Genomic DNA, 17,046 nt, shown 5'->3' with positions numbered 1-17,046 from the left:
GAGGCCCAAGTGCTTGGGGAGACCCAGAAGATGCTTCTGGCTCCTGGCTTTGGACTGGCCTAGCTCTAGCCATTGTGGCTGTTTGAGGAGTGAACCAGCAGATGGATGATCTCCCTCTCTGTCTCTTTTTCTCTCTCTGATTCTGTTCTGCCTTTCGAACAAATGAACCTTAAAAAAAAAAAAAAAAGATCTAATGGAGACAAAATATAAACCGCAGTCCACGAGGACTCGAATGTTCCATTTCCTTCCTTTCCCCACTTTATGGCTGTGTTTGTAGTAGGTGCTGCTGGCTCCTGGGAGGCTCCATGCATGCAGTCTTAGAGAAAAAGCTTCCAGAAAAAGTTGATCTTTGTTACTGAAATCAGTGAAAAGAGAGGCAGCAACAGTAGAGCTCCTGTGAGAGTAAAACTTAGCTTGGCTGGGCTGGCTTTCAGACAGCAGCAGTGTTCAGCTGATGGGGGTGGGTGCCACTGTGCTCTTCTTTTGCAGGGGAAGGAAGAGACTTGGAGAGGTTAACAAACTGTCCGTAATCACACAACTGAGTGACAGCCAGATTCCAGCACAGGGCTGCAGCCCCCTGCGTCCTCCTGACGAATCTTTTTTTTTTTTTTTTTTTTTTTTTTTTTTTTTTTTTTGATAGGCAGAGTGGACAGTGAGAGAGAGAGACAGAGAGAAAGGTCTTTCTCTACTGTTGGTTCCCCCTCAAATGGCCGCTGTGGCCAGCACGCTGCAGCTGGCGCACCACACTGATCCAAAGCCAGGAGCCAGGTGCTTCCTCCTGGTCTCCCATGGGGTGCAGGGCCCAAGCACTTGGGCCATCCTCCACTGCACTCTCTGGCTACAGCAGAGAGCTGGCCTGGAAGAGGGGCAACCGGGACAGAATCTGGCACCCTGACTGGGACTAGAACCCGGTGTGCCGGCGCCGTGAGGTGGAGGATTAGCCTATTGAGCCACGGCGCCGGCCCTCCTGATTAATCTTGAGTTTGTTATTGCTTTCCCAAAGATTAGCCTAATGAGTAATTTATTACTAGATGTGGCTTCATCTCTTACTAGCAGGCAAAATGTTGACGTGGGGACTGTGCCTCCTTTTCCTATCAGGACCCATGGCACACAGAGCTGAGCATCCTAGGTCAGCACGAAAGTTTCCAGAATTAATAAGCAATCAAAACAATGGTGGTCTATAAATAAAGAAGAGTGACCTGGCAGAACTGAGATTTAGAAGGCTGATGCTGACTCCAGTGTGCAGAGCAGACAGTAGGGGTGCGGGGCAGAGGTAGGTGGATCACTTCACTTCCTGCTGATGTCACCGTCTACTTGAGGCTGTATGAGCCTGAGCATCAAATGTAAAATGGAGATCCTCAAAAAAATAAAAATAAAATAAATAATAATAATAATAATAAAGGGGCCGGTGCTGTGGCACAGTGGGTTAACGCCCTGGCCTGAAGTGCTGACATCCCATATGGGCACCGGTTCGAGACCCGGCTGATCCACTTCCAATCCAGCTCTCTGCTATGGACTGGGAGAGCAGTAGAAGATGGCCCAAGTCCTTGGGCCCTGCACCCATGTGGGAGACTAGAAGAAGCTCCTGGCTCCTGGCTTCGGATTGGCGCAGCTCCGGCCATTGCGGCCAATTGGGGAGTGAACCATCAGATGGAAGACCTCTCTCTCTCTGCCTCTCCTCTCTCTGTGTAACTCTGACTTTCAAATAAATAAATAAATCTTTAAAAAAAATGGAGATCCTCAACTTTTGTTCTTTCTACAAGAAATAGGCTGCAGGAGCATTAATATACCAGCGGCCACTCCAGTGCTGTTCTTATTCCCAGTCCTGTGTCTGGGAGTCACTCTAGAGGTGAATCTAGATAATTGAGACTTTGTGGAGAGACCATGAGTGCAGGTGCACAAGCTCAAAACTGGGCAGTTATCCTCGATGGCTTCCAACTTTGCCCTCCACTTTAATTTGGCTATGAGTCCTGCTGACTCTACCCTCTTCCTAATTTTCTTTTTTTTTCTTTTCTTTTTTCTTTTTTTTTTTTTTTTTTTTTTTTTTTTGACAGGCAGAGTGGACAGTGAGAGAGACAGAGAGAAAGGTCTTCCTTTGCCATTGGGTCACCCTCCAATGGCCGCCGTGGCCAGCGCGCTGCGGCCGGTGCACCGCGCTGATCCGATGGCAGGAGCCAGGTACTTCTCCTGGTCTCCCATGGGGTGCAGGGCCCAAGCACTTGGGCCATCCTCCACTGCACTCCCTGGCCACAGCAGAGAGCTGGCCTGGAAGAGGGGCAACCGGGACAGAATCCAGCGCCCTGACCGGGACTAGAACCCGGTGTGCCTGCGCTGCAAGGCGGAGGATTAGCCTAGTGAGCCGTGGCGCCGGCCCTCTTCCTAATTTTCAGACTTAATCCCTCTCTCCAGTGTGCCTGCCATTGGCTTCTTCCAATGTTTCTCTGCTCTCTAGGTGATGTTGGTGTCTTCCATTGGCCTTTCTATCATATTTTGCTCCTAAACTTATTGTGGGACTTAGTATATGTATTCATTTTGCTTTGAAATTTTCTGTGTACTCCTGTCTTTTCCACTCAACCATGAAAGTCTTAAGGGTAGTGCCTCTTTAAAAGAAATCTGTTTGAGGGAGGCAAATGACCTTGGTATTATTTAGCTCAAATGACAGGATAAATGCCACATTTATCTCATTCTGTACATATCAGGCCCTTTGGATAAAGAGATAAGAAACAAACTGTTTCTGTCAACAAACTGTTTCTGTCCTGGAGGAGTTCAGATAATAGCAAGGGTCAAACAGATTACATGAGAGCAGAATTTGGGGCTGGTGTTGTCCTGCAGTGGGTTAAGCCACCTGTGACATTGGCATCCCAAATAGGCACAGGTTGGGGGGTCTGGCTGCTCTACTTCTGATCCAGCTCTCTGCTAATGGCCTGGGAAAAGCAGCTGAAGATGGCCCAAGTGTTTGGGCCCCTGCTACCCATGTGGGAGATGAAACTCCTGGCTCCTGGCTTCAGCCTGGCTCAGCGCTGGCTGCTGCAGTCATTTGAGAAGTGACAGATCTCTGTCTCTCCCCCTCTCTCTGTAACTCTGACTTTAAAAATAAATAAATAAATAAATATTTTTTTTAAAAAAAGCACATTTCAACTGTGTGATTGTGGTTCAGTTACTCCATGTGTCTGAGCCAGGTTCCTTATCTGTAAAATGATGTATAATGTATACAATATATATACTATTAATTTAAACATACACATTTTAATCCTTGCAATAAATAGTACAATAAGCTGAGATGCAATGCAATCTATGAATTTTTATAATCGTTAAAATGAACTATTTCATTAAAAGCATTAACACTGTATCAGGCATAACAGACACTGGTTTTTGTTATTCTGAAGATGAGCCAAACACAAGACTAATATCATGCAATGGCAAACTTTTGGGGGCCACTGGACATCTTAAGGGTTTCACAGAAAATGTGACCGTATAGTTTGAGGAATGAACCAGGGAAGGTTTGATGGTCAAAGCCCTTGCACTCAGATCTGGGGTCAAAAGCTCAGGCAGTTGCTATTTTATCAGGAGCTGGGTCAGTGTTGCGGCAATCAGATTAAGCAGCAGCCTGCAACCCTGGAAATCCCATTTGGGCACTGGTTGGAGTCCCGGCTGCTCCACTTTTGAAATCACTTCCTGCTCATGGGCCTGGAAAAGCAGAAGATGGCCCAAGTGCTTGGGCCCCTGCACCCATGTGGGAGACCTGGATGAAGCTCCTGGCTCTTGGCTTCCAACCAGCCCAGCTCTGGCCATTGCAGCCGTTTGGGGGGGTGAACCAGCGGATGGAAGACTTCTCTGTCTCTCCCTCTCTGTAGCTCTACCTTTCAATTACATAACAGATCTTAAAAAAAAAAAATTCACACAGGAATCTTAAAGGCAAGCCAAGGGCCAGACCTCATTCCCAAAACCACCAGAAGCATGGCTTTCGGTCTCCCAGGGAGGTTTCAAAGAGCAGCCAGGGCTGAGAACCACTGCTCGGGTCTACACTGGCGCGCCAGAGGGCAGGGCTCTCAGTTTCCACTGCCTTGACTCATGAGAGAAGTCCAGAATTTCACGTGAAGTTTCCCAAATTTTAAAATGTTAGCAAGTAACTTTAAAATACTATGGGGACCAAAGAAAGCATGGATATGGGCCCTACTGGGCGTTGGTTCGTAATCTTCAGGCAGCGCAATCTCGAAAAGAAGTTAAATATCTCGCCCAAGGTATCCCACATAGAACAAAAGTCGAGGACTAAAGCTCAGCCCATTTTAATTAAATTAAAGTCTCCTTTTATGTCAAGGAAAGAACAGTTGGAGATGGGCCTTAAAAAACGGGTACGGCTGTGGGAAGGGGTGTTGCAGTTTTGAACTCCAACAGTAGCGCCGCAATAAACCAGCAGCCGCTTAGATAAGATGAACGAGGAGAGCCTCCGCCCTAACCCGGCGAACCAGCTGCGCATGCGCCTTCCACAGGCAGCGGCGCCGCGGCTCAGGCTAGTTAAGTGTGATGAATTTACGACCTCTACTGGCGACGCTCACGACTCCTGCCGTAAAGGCCGTGCGTGGCGCGTGCGCACCTCCTTCTCCCGGATTCCTGAAGCGGTCGCTCCTGTGGTGTCTGCTGTGCGCCGGCCGGCCGTCGCCATGGTGAAGCTGAGCAAAGAAGCCAAGCAGAGGCTGCAGCAGCTCTTCAAGGGCGGCCAGTTTGCCATTCGCTGGGGCTTTATCCCTTTCGTGATTTACCTGGGTTAGTGGTAGAAGAGCCTGGTGGGGTGGACTGTTGGGAAGCGAGGGGGCCGAGTCTGCGACTCCATTTTTGGCCTTGGGAAGAGAGAAGCCGGGGGACCCCGTCATGCAGTCATCTGAGGCGGTCTTGTCGGGTGGCGCGGATCCAACCCGAGTTCGAGTTCCCGTTCTATCCCTGGCTAGTTGGGTGGTCTTTAGCAAGTCGTATATTCCCTGTTCATCTGTTTGCATCTGTGAAATGAGTTAGGGCCCCTCTTCAGGATTGTTGGGAGGGCTAGGTGACCCCATGCGTGTGAAAGCGCCTCGGACACCGTTTGGCGCGAGGTGCGTTTAGGGCGTTCCTCCTGACCTCTGCAGGCGGCCCTGGGTGCCGGGAGGCCTGCGCTGGGAATGCGGGCACCTGGTGGCGGGGCCTCTGCTTTCTCCACCTTTGTTTTTTCTGGGCCTCATTTTATAGGTGAGCAAACCGGGGTCCCATGGCCAAGTTCATGCAGCAGTGCTGCGGGAGGGCGCTGCGGGCTCTGGCCGTGGGGCATCAGGGCCGTGCTCTTAACCGCTGTGCGGTGCTGCCGGACTTCGCACGGGCTCTGGCCAGTGTTTTAGGTGTTTAGTCTTTGTATTTTACCCACAGTCTGGTTCAGTGTGAGTCACGAGCTGTGATGGCTTATTTCTGGGTAATGACTGTTCATGGAAGAGCACCCTAAGGGCTGCTGGGCCTTGGAGTACGGGATTTCACACCTCACTGAAGGCTGCAGGCTGTTCTGTAGTGCAGGTAAATCTAGACAGTGGGGCTGGCGCTGTGGCGCCGCAGGTAAAGCCGCCGCCTGCAGTGCCGGCATCCCATATGGGCGCCAGTTTGAATCCCGGCTGCTCCACCTCTGATCCAGCTCCTTGCTGTGGCCTGGGAAGGCAGTAGAAGATGGCCCAAGTCCTTTGGCCCCTGCACCCACGTGGGAGACCTGGAAGAAGCTCCTGGTGCCTGGCTTTGGATCAGCCCTACTATGGCCCTTGTGGCCATCTGGAGAGTGAATCAGTGTATGGAAGTCTGTCTCTCTCTTTGCCTCTGCTACTATAGCTCTGCCTTTCAAATAAATAAATAATTTTTTTTTTTTAAATCTAGATAGTGCAAGTAGATTTGGATATCCTTGGTGCCCTAGGGTGGACTAAAAAAGAATGTCTTGTTTGTACGTGTTTTTTGTCTGCTGGATTTTTAACTTGTATTTTTTTCTCTTTTCTCTCCCGTCCCCGCCCCTGCTTAGGTTTTAAGAGGGGTGCAGATCCCGGAATGCCTGAACCAACTGTTTTGAGGTACTGTCTCAGAAATGAATGTTTCAGGGCAGATGTTTGCACACGGGTCAGAATCGTCGGGAAACAGAGTAGCAGAGGCGTTGACATGGAGCTGCAGTAGCCAGGAGGCACTGGGGCTGCTGGGGAACTGCAAGGCTGGCCCAGCAGAGTTATCGGGGAGCTCATTTCTCTCCCCCTCCTAATTTGTGTTTATATATAGCTTATCGTATGTGTGTATATATATACATGTATATATATATGTGCTTATGTATAGCTTATTGTAGCTATAGTGAAGCATCTTTAAAAAGAAACAGAACTGATTTAGCACCCTACCACTTTCAAGGGTGTATTCATTTTTAGTTTCCTATATTCCCATCATATCATTATTGAGATGAATACAATCTTTTATGTCATTCTAAGAAAGGTGCATAATAAGATTTTGTTTTCATCTCATAAAATGAGAATTGACATTCCATGTATTTTCCAGTTACGGATTACTTAGTTTTTTTTTTTTTTTTTTCAATTTTCTAGTATTTTATATAACATATAATTAACATTTTTATGCATTTGGATTTTTTTATTTCCTTATGATAATTTCTCATGCGCTTAATAAGTCAAAGCATGTGAACATTTATCCATCAAATTGCTTGCTCAAAAATAACCTTTCCAGTGTTAGACAAGCACCTGTGGAAAACTCCATACACACACACACGTGAACACATAGATGTGTGTGTACTGTGAAAGCTACACGTGTAGGTATTCTTAGGAAAACAATCTCAGGTGGGCCTGCTTGCTCTGGAGGAAGGACTGACGCTCGTGGTGCTGTGATGACCATGACCACTGCACTCTGGCGTGTGGCTATCTCGCTCAACCTCCTGTCCTAGGCATCTCCTAGGAGTTCTCCTATTAGACGAGAGGTTAATTAAGTCCTTGAGAGTGGCCACATAGTTGGTAGGAGGTGGGATCTGTCTTTGTCCAGAGCCTGCACTTTCTACTGAGTCACCTGCCTCTCCCAGGTCCTCTTACCTCTTGCTTAGCACAGCGCCATCTGCTAGCAATTTCCTGTACCTCCTCTGTCTCACTGCTTCTCCTTTCTTCCCAAAGGGCACCACTATATGTGCCCTCAGCTTACCCCCTCTGTGGTATTCTGTTTTCTCTGATAAAATTCTTCAACAAGTGGTCTTCATTGCTTCCTCTCCTCACTGTTCTCTCTCCTTTAGTCCCTTGTGGAATGGCTCCCTAAAACTGCTTCCAGCAAGCCCACTCTGTTTTTTCTTGGCCTGTAGTCTTTGGAGCATCAGTGTCCTTTGCTGTAAATGAGGATTGAGGTATTAGGTCTGCCCCTTGCTAGCTGAGGGCTCCAGGACTGCGTATTTGCTTAGAGAAACCTGACCTTAGCACACGTGGTCAGAGATGACACTGTAGGTCAGACTGCTACTGTTTTCCAGGCACTGGAAGTTATCATCTAATACCTTGTCCCGAGACACCATTAACCTATTTCTGAGCCAGCCTCTTACTTAGATAAGTTGGGCATAGTACTGCCTCCTTTATAAGGTTGCCACGAGGACCAGATAGAGGTATTCCTAGGGGCTTCAGTCTTCCCCGCCTCCTCCTGTGAGGACAGTGCTCTGGCTCCATGCTTCTGCATGCTGGGGCCACAAGACTTCGTCTCACGCCTTTGCCTGGGCGCTTGTCCTTGCCCGGCCTGGATTGCCCTTTCCCCTCAGTGTCTAGCCGATAGAAACCTGCTTCCAGAACATCCTGTTCTCTTATAGCAAAACCACTCCCTTTCTGTGTTCCAAAGAAATCTTTTGTGTCTGTCTTTTCAGTGCCTTATACTATGTTTGTTGCTTACTTAACATTTTATTTTATCCTGGAAACACCTAAAGTAGCTGCTCAACAGTGCTAAATTAGCTTGCAATGACCATAACCTCTTGGGGGTCTTTGGGACAGGGTCGATACTCACTGTGAACTTGCGTGGTGCATTAGGCAGGACCTGCATGTCAGGAAACGGTATTTTGGAGGCCTTACGGTGAACTCGGATCCGGAGGTGGGGATAGACTCTGTCCTAGGTGGTGCTACTTTTTGGCTGCAATTTGACTTCACAAATGCAGACCCGGTGAGGCATTCCCCTCCCCCGCTTTCCATTTCTTCATCTTCTTGTCTTCTCGCTGTGCCTCTCCTTTCTGCTGCGGATGCTCAACCTTTTGTCACTCTGGGCACCTTAATGTTTCCTTCCGAAAGAGTTGACTGACTTCCTGTGAAGGGTTGTCAAACTGCCTGTGCTGGGAACATTGCCTAGAGAGGTCTTCCTGGGTTGCCTGGTTTGTGCCCTAGGAGGAACAGAATTGTGTCTGTTGTGGTTTTTATCATTTATTAATACGAAGTCTATTATTTTTGTGTAGATGTATTGTTTATGTAGTACTGATGTCAGCAGTACAGTTAGTGGTTTCCTGGTTTGTTTTCCTCTCCAAGGACCCTGTTCGTCTTAGTGTCCTTTTCGCTCAGGATGGCACGTTGTACAGGGCTAGCAGTTAGTGGTTGGTAGGAGTGCTTTATTCAGAACCCAGTACTCTGATGCGTAAGGGGTAATAGCTTAGTAACACATTATTTGGGAAAAACAGGTGAACTAACAGGATAATTATTCCTGGTACCTGTGTAAGGCTGATACAGATTTTCTTTATTTTGGGTGGGTATTGCATTGAGAAAGAGAAGTTTGTTTTCATAAATGTTTGCAAATCACTTGGGGTTTAGTGGGAGATTTTAACACACTTTTGAAAGTTATAAATAGATGCAACTCGGGTTTTTCCTGGGCAGAGAAAATAATTTTTAAAAAGAAGCTTTGCAGAATCCTCGTGGTTATGTTTTGGCGCAGTTGGATTCGTTTGGGCTAGACATCACACTTTGAATTGACGGGATTTGGAAATGCAGACTCGTCTCTTTTGTTTTTGCATCCTGTTGTTTAGCATCAGCAAGTGGCTCAGAAGTGTGGGCTCCGTAGTGGCTAGAGTGTTCAGGATCAGAATTGGTCCAGGTGGAAATGAGGCTGCGTCTCACTCTGCTTTCCCACATGTGACCCTCTCAGAGCTTCAAATTCTGCATCTTGAAAATAAGGATCATAACTGGGAGTTGTGATAAACTCTTCTGCTGAGCCTGACCCACAGAACCCAGTCAGTAAATGGGATTGTACCACAACCGTTGTCACCTTCAGTCATGACACGGCTGAATTTTCTGGGTTCATCAGTCTTCATGTGAACATCTTGTCTTTTCATTGACCTCGTTGTACCTATCAACTGAGTGTTTCCCTTCTTGCTTACTGTAGGTAATCACACTCAAAAGTAATAAAACGTATGTCTTGAAATGCAGTTCTGTGTGCTTCATCTCCTTTGCTTAATGAGGCCAAGTCTCGTCTTCTAGTGTCTCTGACTTTGATAGACGAGTGTGCACAAACAAGAATGTCTGAAGTCTTCAGTTCTTAAGCTATGCTTACAAAGTTTTTATTTGGGAGTTTAATTTATTTCTCCTCTTCACAAACGTTTTTAGCCTGCTCTGGGGGTAAAGGACTGTTTGGTCATCTGGACTTGGAAACAGTCGTCGGATGAGGGCAGCGTGGAACACGTGTGCTCTGCTGGGACGAGACCTGCTACATTGCTCAGTCACCGATGGGCAGCATGGGGCTCTTCTCGGATGCATCTGTGGCAGAGTGGAACCTCTACTGACTTGTGTATGATAGATTGATCAAAATAAATATTTTTATCAATGCTATGTCTTGAGTCTTTTATGGGTTAAATGTAGAAGGACCGTCAGGTAAAAAAAACATTTCCAAGTGAACTCCTGACCCTTCATTTACCAAATGGAGGGTGAGGCCCCTTTGCGGTGACTGAGAACTCCCTCTGGGACATTTTGAGAGCCTGGGGACAGGCTGCTCTGTAAGGCTGGCCAGTTGCTTCCTCAAAGGGATCAACGTTCCGACCACAAGAATGGGTTTTGGCAACTCTTTCTGGGTGTGGGAATGGCATTGCAGGGTTGTGTGTTGGTTTTGTTGAAATGTGAGTCTAATATTTTCATCAGTGGTGTCAGCCCATGGAGAGCTACATGGCATGGTGACACCGTTTTCTGGCAGAAGAGAAGGCAGTTAATTAATGGGAACTAGTTTTCTGCTCTGGATGCTGGGTTCCTGAGACCTCTACCTGAATTTGAAGTCTGCTTTTCTGTTTAGCTTTTCCCATCCTAACAAAATAGGTTTTAGTATTTACTTAGGGTTGGAGGATGTAATTAATGAATGAATGGAGAACCTGAAACAAGATATGACCCAGTTTGGGATGAGCCCACTTTTTCAATGTTTTAAACGTTTGTTTGACCCATTATATCCCATTTCCCATATAAAGACTTAAATTGAGCAACAAATATTCCAATTAGGGTAAGTTTTTGAAATATAATGGGGGTTGTGGCATGGTGGTTAAAGCTGCCACCTGCAGTGCCAGCATCCCACATGGGCGCTGGTTAAAGTCCTGGTTGCTTTACATCTGATCCAGCTCTTTGCTATGGCCTGGGAAAGTGGAAGATGGCTCAAGTCCTTGGGCCCCTGCACTCACAAGGGCGACCCAGAAGAAGCTCCTTGCTCTTGGCTTCTGATGGGCGGAACTCTGGCCATTGCAGCCAGTTGGAGAGTGAACCAGCAGATGGAAGACCTCTCTTTCTCTGCCTTTCCTCTCTGTGTAACTCTGACTTTCAAATAAATCTGTAAAAAATAATAATGTGATTGAAATACTTGCAGAATTGAGAACTTGGGTCTTAATGGGTTAAGTAAAGAACCATTTGTGAATGTCACCCTTCTTAGGTGTCTGGAATTGTCATTACGGGAAAGTTCTTTGTTACTGCTAATGTAAAAGCTTCTTAAGTATTTACGCCTCTGTTTCCTCAAGCTTTGTTACCTTTGCCATGGAGACGGAGAAAGCTGTTGTGGAGGCTTATTGCATAAGGGGATTTTAAGTAGAATTCTTAAGAACTAACTAGGAAAGTAATTTTTGGCAATCACTTAATGTGATAACTTCAATGTCTTTGCAAATCTTGGCATGTGAGAATTTGTTAAAAACTCTTGAGTGTGGTTTAGAAATCCCATACAATTGCATAAGTTTTTACTTCTCCCCACCTCTGTCCTTTTGGTTGAATGAGGTGTCAGTGAATTTTTGTTTAGTTAGGTTGTTTGTTTGTTTGTTTTTAACGTTTATCAGAAAGGCAGAGTTAGAGAAGGAGGAATAGAGACCTTGGACTCACTGGTTTTCTCACCAATTGGCCGCAAGGGCCAGGCTGGGCCCAGGCTGAAGCCAGAAGGCAGGAGCCAGGAACTTTTTCTGGGTCTCCAATGTGGATGCAGGGGTCTGCACACCTGGGCTGTCTTCTGCTGCTCTCCCAGGCCGTTAGGGAGTTAGATTAGAAGTGGAGCAGCTGGCACCCATATGGGATTCCGGTGTTGTAGAGAGCAACCTAACCTGATGATAGATTTTTCTTCCGTTGTCACTTAGGGCTTCTAGAAATTGAGAAAGTAATATTGGATATGTCCATTTCAATGTAATAGTAACACAAGTAGTGAACATAATTGATTTTGTGTTCTTTTAGTGATTACCTTGTAGATGTTTACAAACTAAAAATGCAGAAAAATGTGAAGTGAGGTCCAGACCCTTTCCCTGCTCTTACATCTGAGGAATAGGGAATGGAGTTTAAGCACTTGTTCCAAAGGTACAGGATGAGAGTGGAGACAGTACATGCTTAAATATGTGTGTCGTGTATATTGAGACTTGTGAAATGTTTAAAACTTAGCTCTTAGATTTTATTGTGTATTCTTGGGGCAGTACAACCTGTTTTGACAAGCATTTATTGGTCTGTGTTCTATGCTAGACACAGTCCCTTATGATTAAGAGTATTCCTGACTTTGATTTGCTTAAGGAAAACCACCTGACAGGACCTGATTTGAGAACTGGCTCTGGCAACTTAATTCCTAGAGTCAAATTAATTCAGGCTTCTTCACAAAACAGGAACACGACTACTGTGTGATGGTCGGTCTCTGACTAGCAGTACCTGGAAACTAAGAAATGTTCATTTTCAGGTCCCACCCAAGACCTGAGAAAGGACCGGTGGTGAGGTTCAGTAGTGTGTGTTTCATTTTTTTTTTTTTTAACTTTAATTTACTTTAAACTTACTACTTTGAGAATATTGTGGAGCTCTGTGCAGTGTAAGAAGTGATACACAATGACCCTTGTAGCTTTTACCTAGTTTTTCCCCCATTGTCACAAGGGCTCCTCTTGTTTTCCTTTGCTAGCCAACACTTCTCACGTCACCCTACTCCCATCCCAAACCCTTGTTAACCAGTAATATGTTGTCCATTTTTGTAATTTGTCATTTTAGGAAAGTAGAATCATATGTTAACCTTGTTCTTTGTTTTAAAGATTTATTTATTTATTTCAAAGGCAGAGCTACAAAGAGAGAGACCTTCCATCTGCTGGTTTACTCCCCAAATGGCCACCACAGCTGGAGTTGGCCCAGTCCAAAGCCAGGAGCCAAGAGCTTCTACCGGGTACCTCAAGTGGGTGCAAGGGTCCATGGACTTGAGCCATCTTCCACTGATTTCCCAAGCCACTGTCAGGGAGCGGATTGGAAGTGGAGCAGCCAGGACATGAACCGGCTTCCATATGGGAGAATAGCACTGCAGGTGGCCGCTTTACCCCCTCACCAGAGTGCCCCATATGTTAACCTTTTGGGATTAGCTTTACTCACTTGGTAGAATTCTCTGTGTTCATCCAGTTCATGTGCATCACTATTGCTGAGTAGTAATTCATGTTATAAATATACTTGGAAGATGTCTAGGGTATTGTTACAAATAAAGCTGCTGTGACCATTTTTGTACTTTTGTGTGTGTGTGTTGATTAGTCTGTGTTTAAACAATGCAAGTCCCAGTGGTTCTGGTACAACTTGGGATTGAGAACTGTGGTCCTAGACTTGCGGTGGCCCTCCTGCATCCACTCTGCATCCCAGCACCCTGCAGAGCGATGCTTCTGAAAGGAAGATCGCATCACGCCCTGGGCAGAATTTTCCAGTGACTGCCCATCTCACCGGGAATGAAATCCCAAGCCCTTAGTTTCCATGACCAAGACCCTGTGTAATCTGGCCTCCTGCGCCTCTGTTGCTCACTGTGTAGTCTGTTACCTGTCCCACAGAAGGGCCAGGCATGTTTGTACCTTGTAGCCTGCCCATCTTTTCTCCCAGGTAGGCTCTTTATTTTCTAGTCTCTGCCCTAATTCATCTGGTTAGTGGGACTTCCCTGATCCTTACCCTGATTCTTAACATAAAATAAAATAGCAAGTCCTGCTCCTGGCTTGCCTCCCTGTCATTCTCTCCCTTAACCTCACCTTTTCTTCATGTGTTTTTACCAACATACATGTATGTGTTCTTTCCTCTAGAATGTAAGTCCCATAAATTCATACTGTGTTTATGGCTGTATTTTTAGAGTTGAGTTCAGGTACTGGCACATAGTAGGTGTTCAGAATGAATGAGTCATAGGATACTTGTAGTAAGCATAAAATGCCTTATAAGCTGACAACATGAATCATTGCAAAAGGCCAGTATTTTTCTCTTAGTTGTAATGGATAATTGCAATCCTGGCCAACAACTCAACATAAAAAGTGTTGAGAGGAATGACATGGGAGACAGTTTACTGTGACATGGCACTTTACACATTTAGTTCCCACAACAACCTGCTCAGTTGGGCATTATCTGCATTGTGCAGATGAGAAAGAGACTTGGGAAATTATCCCCAAATCACAGAAAATACTTGGATTTGAACTTACGTCAGCTTTAAAAAATTGTGATTTTATTATTGATATGTGGTATCTTTTTTTAAAAAATATTTATTTTCTTATTTATTTGAAAGGCAGAGAGAGAGATCTCCATCTGCTGGTTCACTCCCTAGATGACTGCAACGGCTGGAGCTGCACTGATCTGAAGCCAGGAGCCAGGGGATTTTTCTGGGTCTCCCACGTGGGTGCAGGGGCCCATGGGCTTGGGCCATCCTCTACTGGTTTCTCAGGCCATAGTAGAGAGCTGGATCGGAAGTGGAGCAGCTGGGACTCAAACTGGTACCATATGGGATGCTGGCACTGCAGGCTAGGGCCTTAACCTGCTGTGCCACAGCGCCAGCCCCCTGACATTTCTTGAACATGCACTTTTGCTTTGTCTTGAATAAATCCTGCTCTCCTGTACACCTTTATACCTCCACTGTGAATTCCTTCACGTGTGGAGGAAGGAACCTGAAATAAACCCGGCTGGGGACCCTGCTGCCCACACGAAATGAGAAGAGGTTTATTTACTAATAAAAGTTCTAAAGGCTCAAGTTGGTTTCTTTTGGGAGTCATACTCTGTTTTGCCTTTGGGCCTCGGCAAATGCCCATTAATTCATCCTCACTATTCCTTCTCCTTCCCCCAAACCTTTGCTTTTATGTAACTTTCTCACCATAAGGGTAAGTACCTAGTTGCTTTGCTCACTGCTCTATTTCTAACACCTATAATAGTTCCAGCGTTGGGTGAGGGCTCAATATTTGGTAGGCAAAGAAGTAGGCATGATACAGAGTGCTGGTCGCCTTACCTGAATCCGTTTTTGTGAGGTTTCTGGAATTCTGCTCAGTCCTTTTGTCTACCAGTGTCTGTTCTCTGCTAGGCCTCTTGGAGTCTCTGCAGCTTTGAGCCAAGGACCTGAGAACACTTTCTGCAAAGATTTGTCATTGGATGCACTTTTGAATGAGAAGTTTATGCAAGAAACGTGCTTCTCTGCTGTGGAAAGAAGTGCACATGGCAGGCTGTAGAGAGACGTTGGATACGTTAGAAGCAGGTAGTGGGGCACCTATGGTGCTGGAAGGAAGTTGGTACACCTTCCAATACATGGTATTATTATTTAGTTGAAAAACTAAACTGAAAAGATTTACAAGCACATTTTATTTATTTATTTATTTGACAGGGTTATAGACAGAGAGAGAAAGGTCTTCCTTCTGTTGGTTCACTCTCCAAATGACCGCTATGGCCGGCACTACGCCAATCTGAAGCCAGGAGCCAGGTGCTTCCTCCTGGTCTCCTATGCGGGTGCAGGGCCCAAGCACGTGGGCCATCCTCCACTGTCTTCCCGGGCCACAGCAGAGAGCTGGACTGGAAGGGGAGCAACTGGGACTAGAACCCGGCGCCCACATGGGATGCTGGTGCCGCAGGCAGAGGATTAACCAAGTGAGCCACGGTGCCAGCCCCTTTTATTTTATTTATTTAATTATTTAATTTTACAGGTGCATTTTGTGAGGGCCTGGGGTAGAGCTGTAAAATGCCGTGCTCCATTTTTTGATTAAAAATTCTGTTACAATGTGTACTTCCCCTCTTTGAAGGTCTCCCTCCCGACTCCCAGCCCTACAGTATGCATTAATGTTGAATGTCTGAAGCAGGATGGTTCTCCAAAATGTAAAGGCTTTATTTGCTATCTGGCTCTTCTGAGGAATAGACAGACAGAGGGAAATAGAGCACTTGAGCGTCACGCACATGCCGTGTGGATCAAGTGTTTGTGCAGGACTCACCGAGTGACTACCGAAGGTGGTGGCGTTATTGTTTCCACGAATATTATTTAAAACAGAGCTTCTCTAAAGTATGCATCCTTCTGCAGCAGGTCTGAAGAGCCCCAACTTCCAGATCTCACTGATTAGTTTTTCTTCACTATATGATGTACTTCCATTGTGTGTCCTCTTAAATGAAAATTACGAGGGCTAACAGACATATTCTGTTAGCTAGTATATCCCTTTAAATACACAAAGCTTGAGGCTAGGCACCTTTTTTTAAAAAAAGATTTATTTATTTGAAAGAGAGAGAGAGGTAGAGGCAGAGAGAGATGGTCTTCCATCCGCTGGTTCACTCCCCAGATGGCCGCAACGGCCGGAGCTGCGCCGATCCAAAGCCAGGAGCCAGGTGCTTCCTCCTGGTCTCCCACATGGGTGCAGGGGCCCAAGGACTTGGGCCATCTTCTACTGCTTTCCCAGGCCATAGCAGATAACTGGATTGGAAGAGGAGCAGCCGGGACTTGAAGCAACGCCCATATGGGATGCCGGTGCTTCAGGCCAGGGCTTTAACCCACTGTGCCACAGCACTGGCTCCTAGGAACCTTTTGAATGGAGGATCTGAGCCCTAAATTTTGGCAGGGGAGTGAGGTGGGGTCTGGAGACCATTCAGTAGAATGCTTAACCTGTTGAAGAGAAGCACAATAATTTGGCTCCTGGACTGGGTGTGGACAGAGTGAAGGCATAGAAATGGCAAGATTTGGGGCTGGCTTTGTTGAATAATGTTAAGCTACCACCTATGACCCTGGCATCCCATGTGAGTGCTGGTTTGTGCCCCAGCTACTCCACTTCAATTCAGCTCCCTGCTAATGCACCTGGGAAAATTTGTGGCCCAACTACTTGGGTCCCAGCAGACTCGGAAGAAGCTCCAGGTTTCTGGCTTAGGCCTGGTATAGCCACAATTGCTACAACCACCTGGGGAGTGAACCAATGGATGGAAGATCTCTGTCTCTCCCTCTCTCCGTCACTCTGCCTTTCAAATAAATGATTTTTTTTTAATAAAAAGAAAGAAGATTTGAATTACCAGGTATTCTTTCTTCATTCATTATGGGCCCACAGTTAACTCTTAATTATTGTGCGGCTGTTCCTTACAAGGTAAATATTGTTTTAAATATATCTTCCACCTTTTTTTTTTCTCTTAGAAAAATAATTTGGGAAAATAGAGAAGAAAAGGGGATGTGGGGAGTACCTCCCTAATAGTGGTAGTAAGACGATTGTTATTTTTCCTCTGTGTTCTCCAGATTGGATATATTCTGTCAACCTGTCTTCAAGTTCATTAGTCTTATTTTATGCTGTACTGTGAACCTATTTGATAATTCATTGCTGCCTGATATTGTATTTTGCAACTATTTGATGTC

The 17,046-nt window shown here is 46.0% G+C and overlaps 1 protein-coding gene across 3 annotated transcripts; it reads left to right on the top strand.

Annotated features, from left to right (window-relative positions):
- Positions 1 to 4,495: 4,495 nt before the first annotated feature.
- On the top strand, positions 4,496 to 14,436 carry TOMM7 (translocase of outer mitochondrial membrane 7). Of its 3 annotated transcripts, none has more exons than XM_002713710.4 (3): positions 4,496 to 4,764; positions 6,023 to 6,071; positions 9,594 to 9,815. In XM_002713710.4, the coding sequence occupies exons 1-3, from the start codon at positions 4,662 to 4,664 to the stop codon at positions 9,607 to 9,609; spliced, it is 168 nt and encodes a 55-aa protein (XP_002713756.3). In that variant the 5' UTR covers positions 4,496 to 4,661; the 3' UTR covers positions 9,610 to 9,815. The 3 variants fall into 3 exon arrangements, with proteins under 3 accessions (XP_002713756.3, XP_051708768.1, XP_051708769.1); XM_051852808.2 differs by lacking the exon at positions 9,594 to 9,815 and adding an exon at positions 12,518 to 12,953 and having other exon boundaries at positions 4,580 to 4,764; XM_051852809.1 differs by lacking the exon at positions 9,594 to 9,815 and adding an exon at positions 13,978 to 14,436 and having other exon boundaries at positions 4,582 to 4,764.
- Positions 14,437 to 17,046: the final 2,610 nt, after the last annotated feature.

This window comes from Oryctolagus cuniculus, chromosome 16 (assembly GCF_964237555.1).
Source record: "Oryctolagus cuniculus chromosome 16, mOryCun1.1, whole genome shotgun sequence".
Taxonomy (NCBI): Eukaryota; Metazoa; Chordata; class Mammalia; order Lagomorpha; family Leporidae; genus Oryctolagus; species Oryctolagus cuniculus.
Note: the sequence above shows the minus strand (reverse complement) of the source record. Positions and strands in the feature narration are given on the sequence as shown.

What these genes read in the sequence shown, in the direction of transcription:
- TOMM7 (XM_051852808.2), top strand. Translation starts at nt 4,662, where the DNA reads ATGGTGAAGCTGAGCAAAGAAGCCAAGCAGAGGCTGCAGCAGCTCTTC. An exon ending in CCCTTTCGTGATTTACCTGG is followed by an intron (nt 4,765 to 6,022) that starts GTTAGTGGTAGA and finishes GCCCCTGCTTAG; the next exon opens with GTTTTAAGAGGGGTGCAGAT. An exon ending in CCTGAACCAACTGTTTTGAG is followed by an intron (nt 6,072 to 12,517) that starts GTACTGTCTCAG and finishes TTTATTTCAAAG; the next exon opens with GCAGAGCTACAAAGAGAGAG.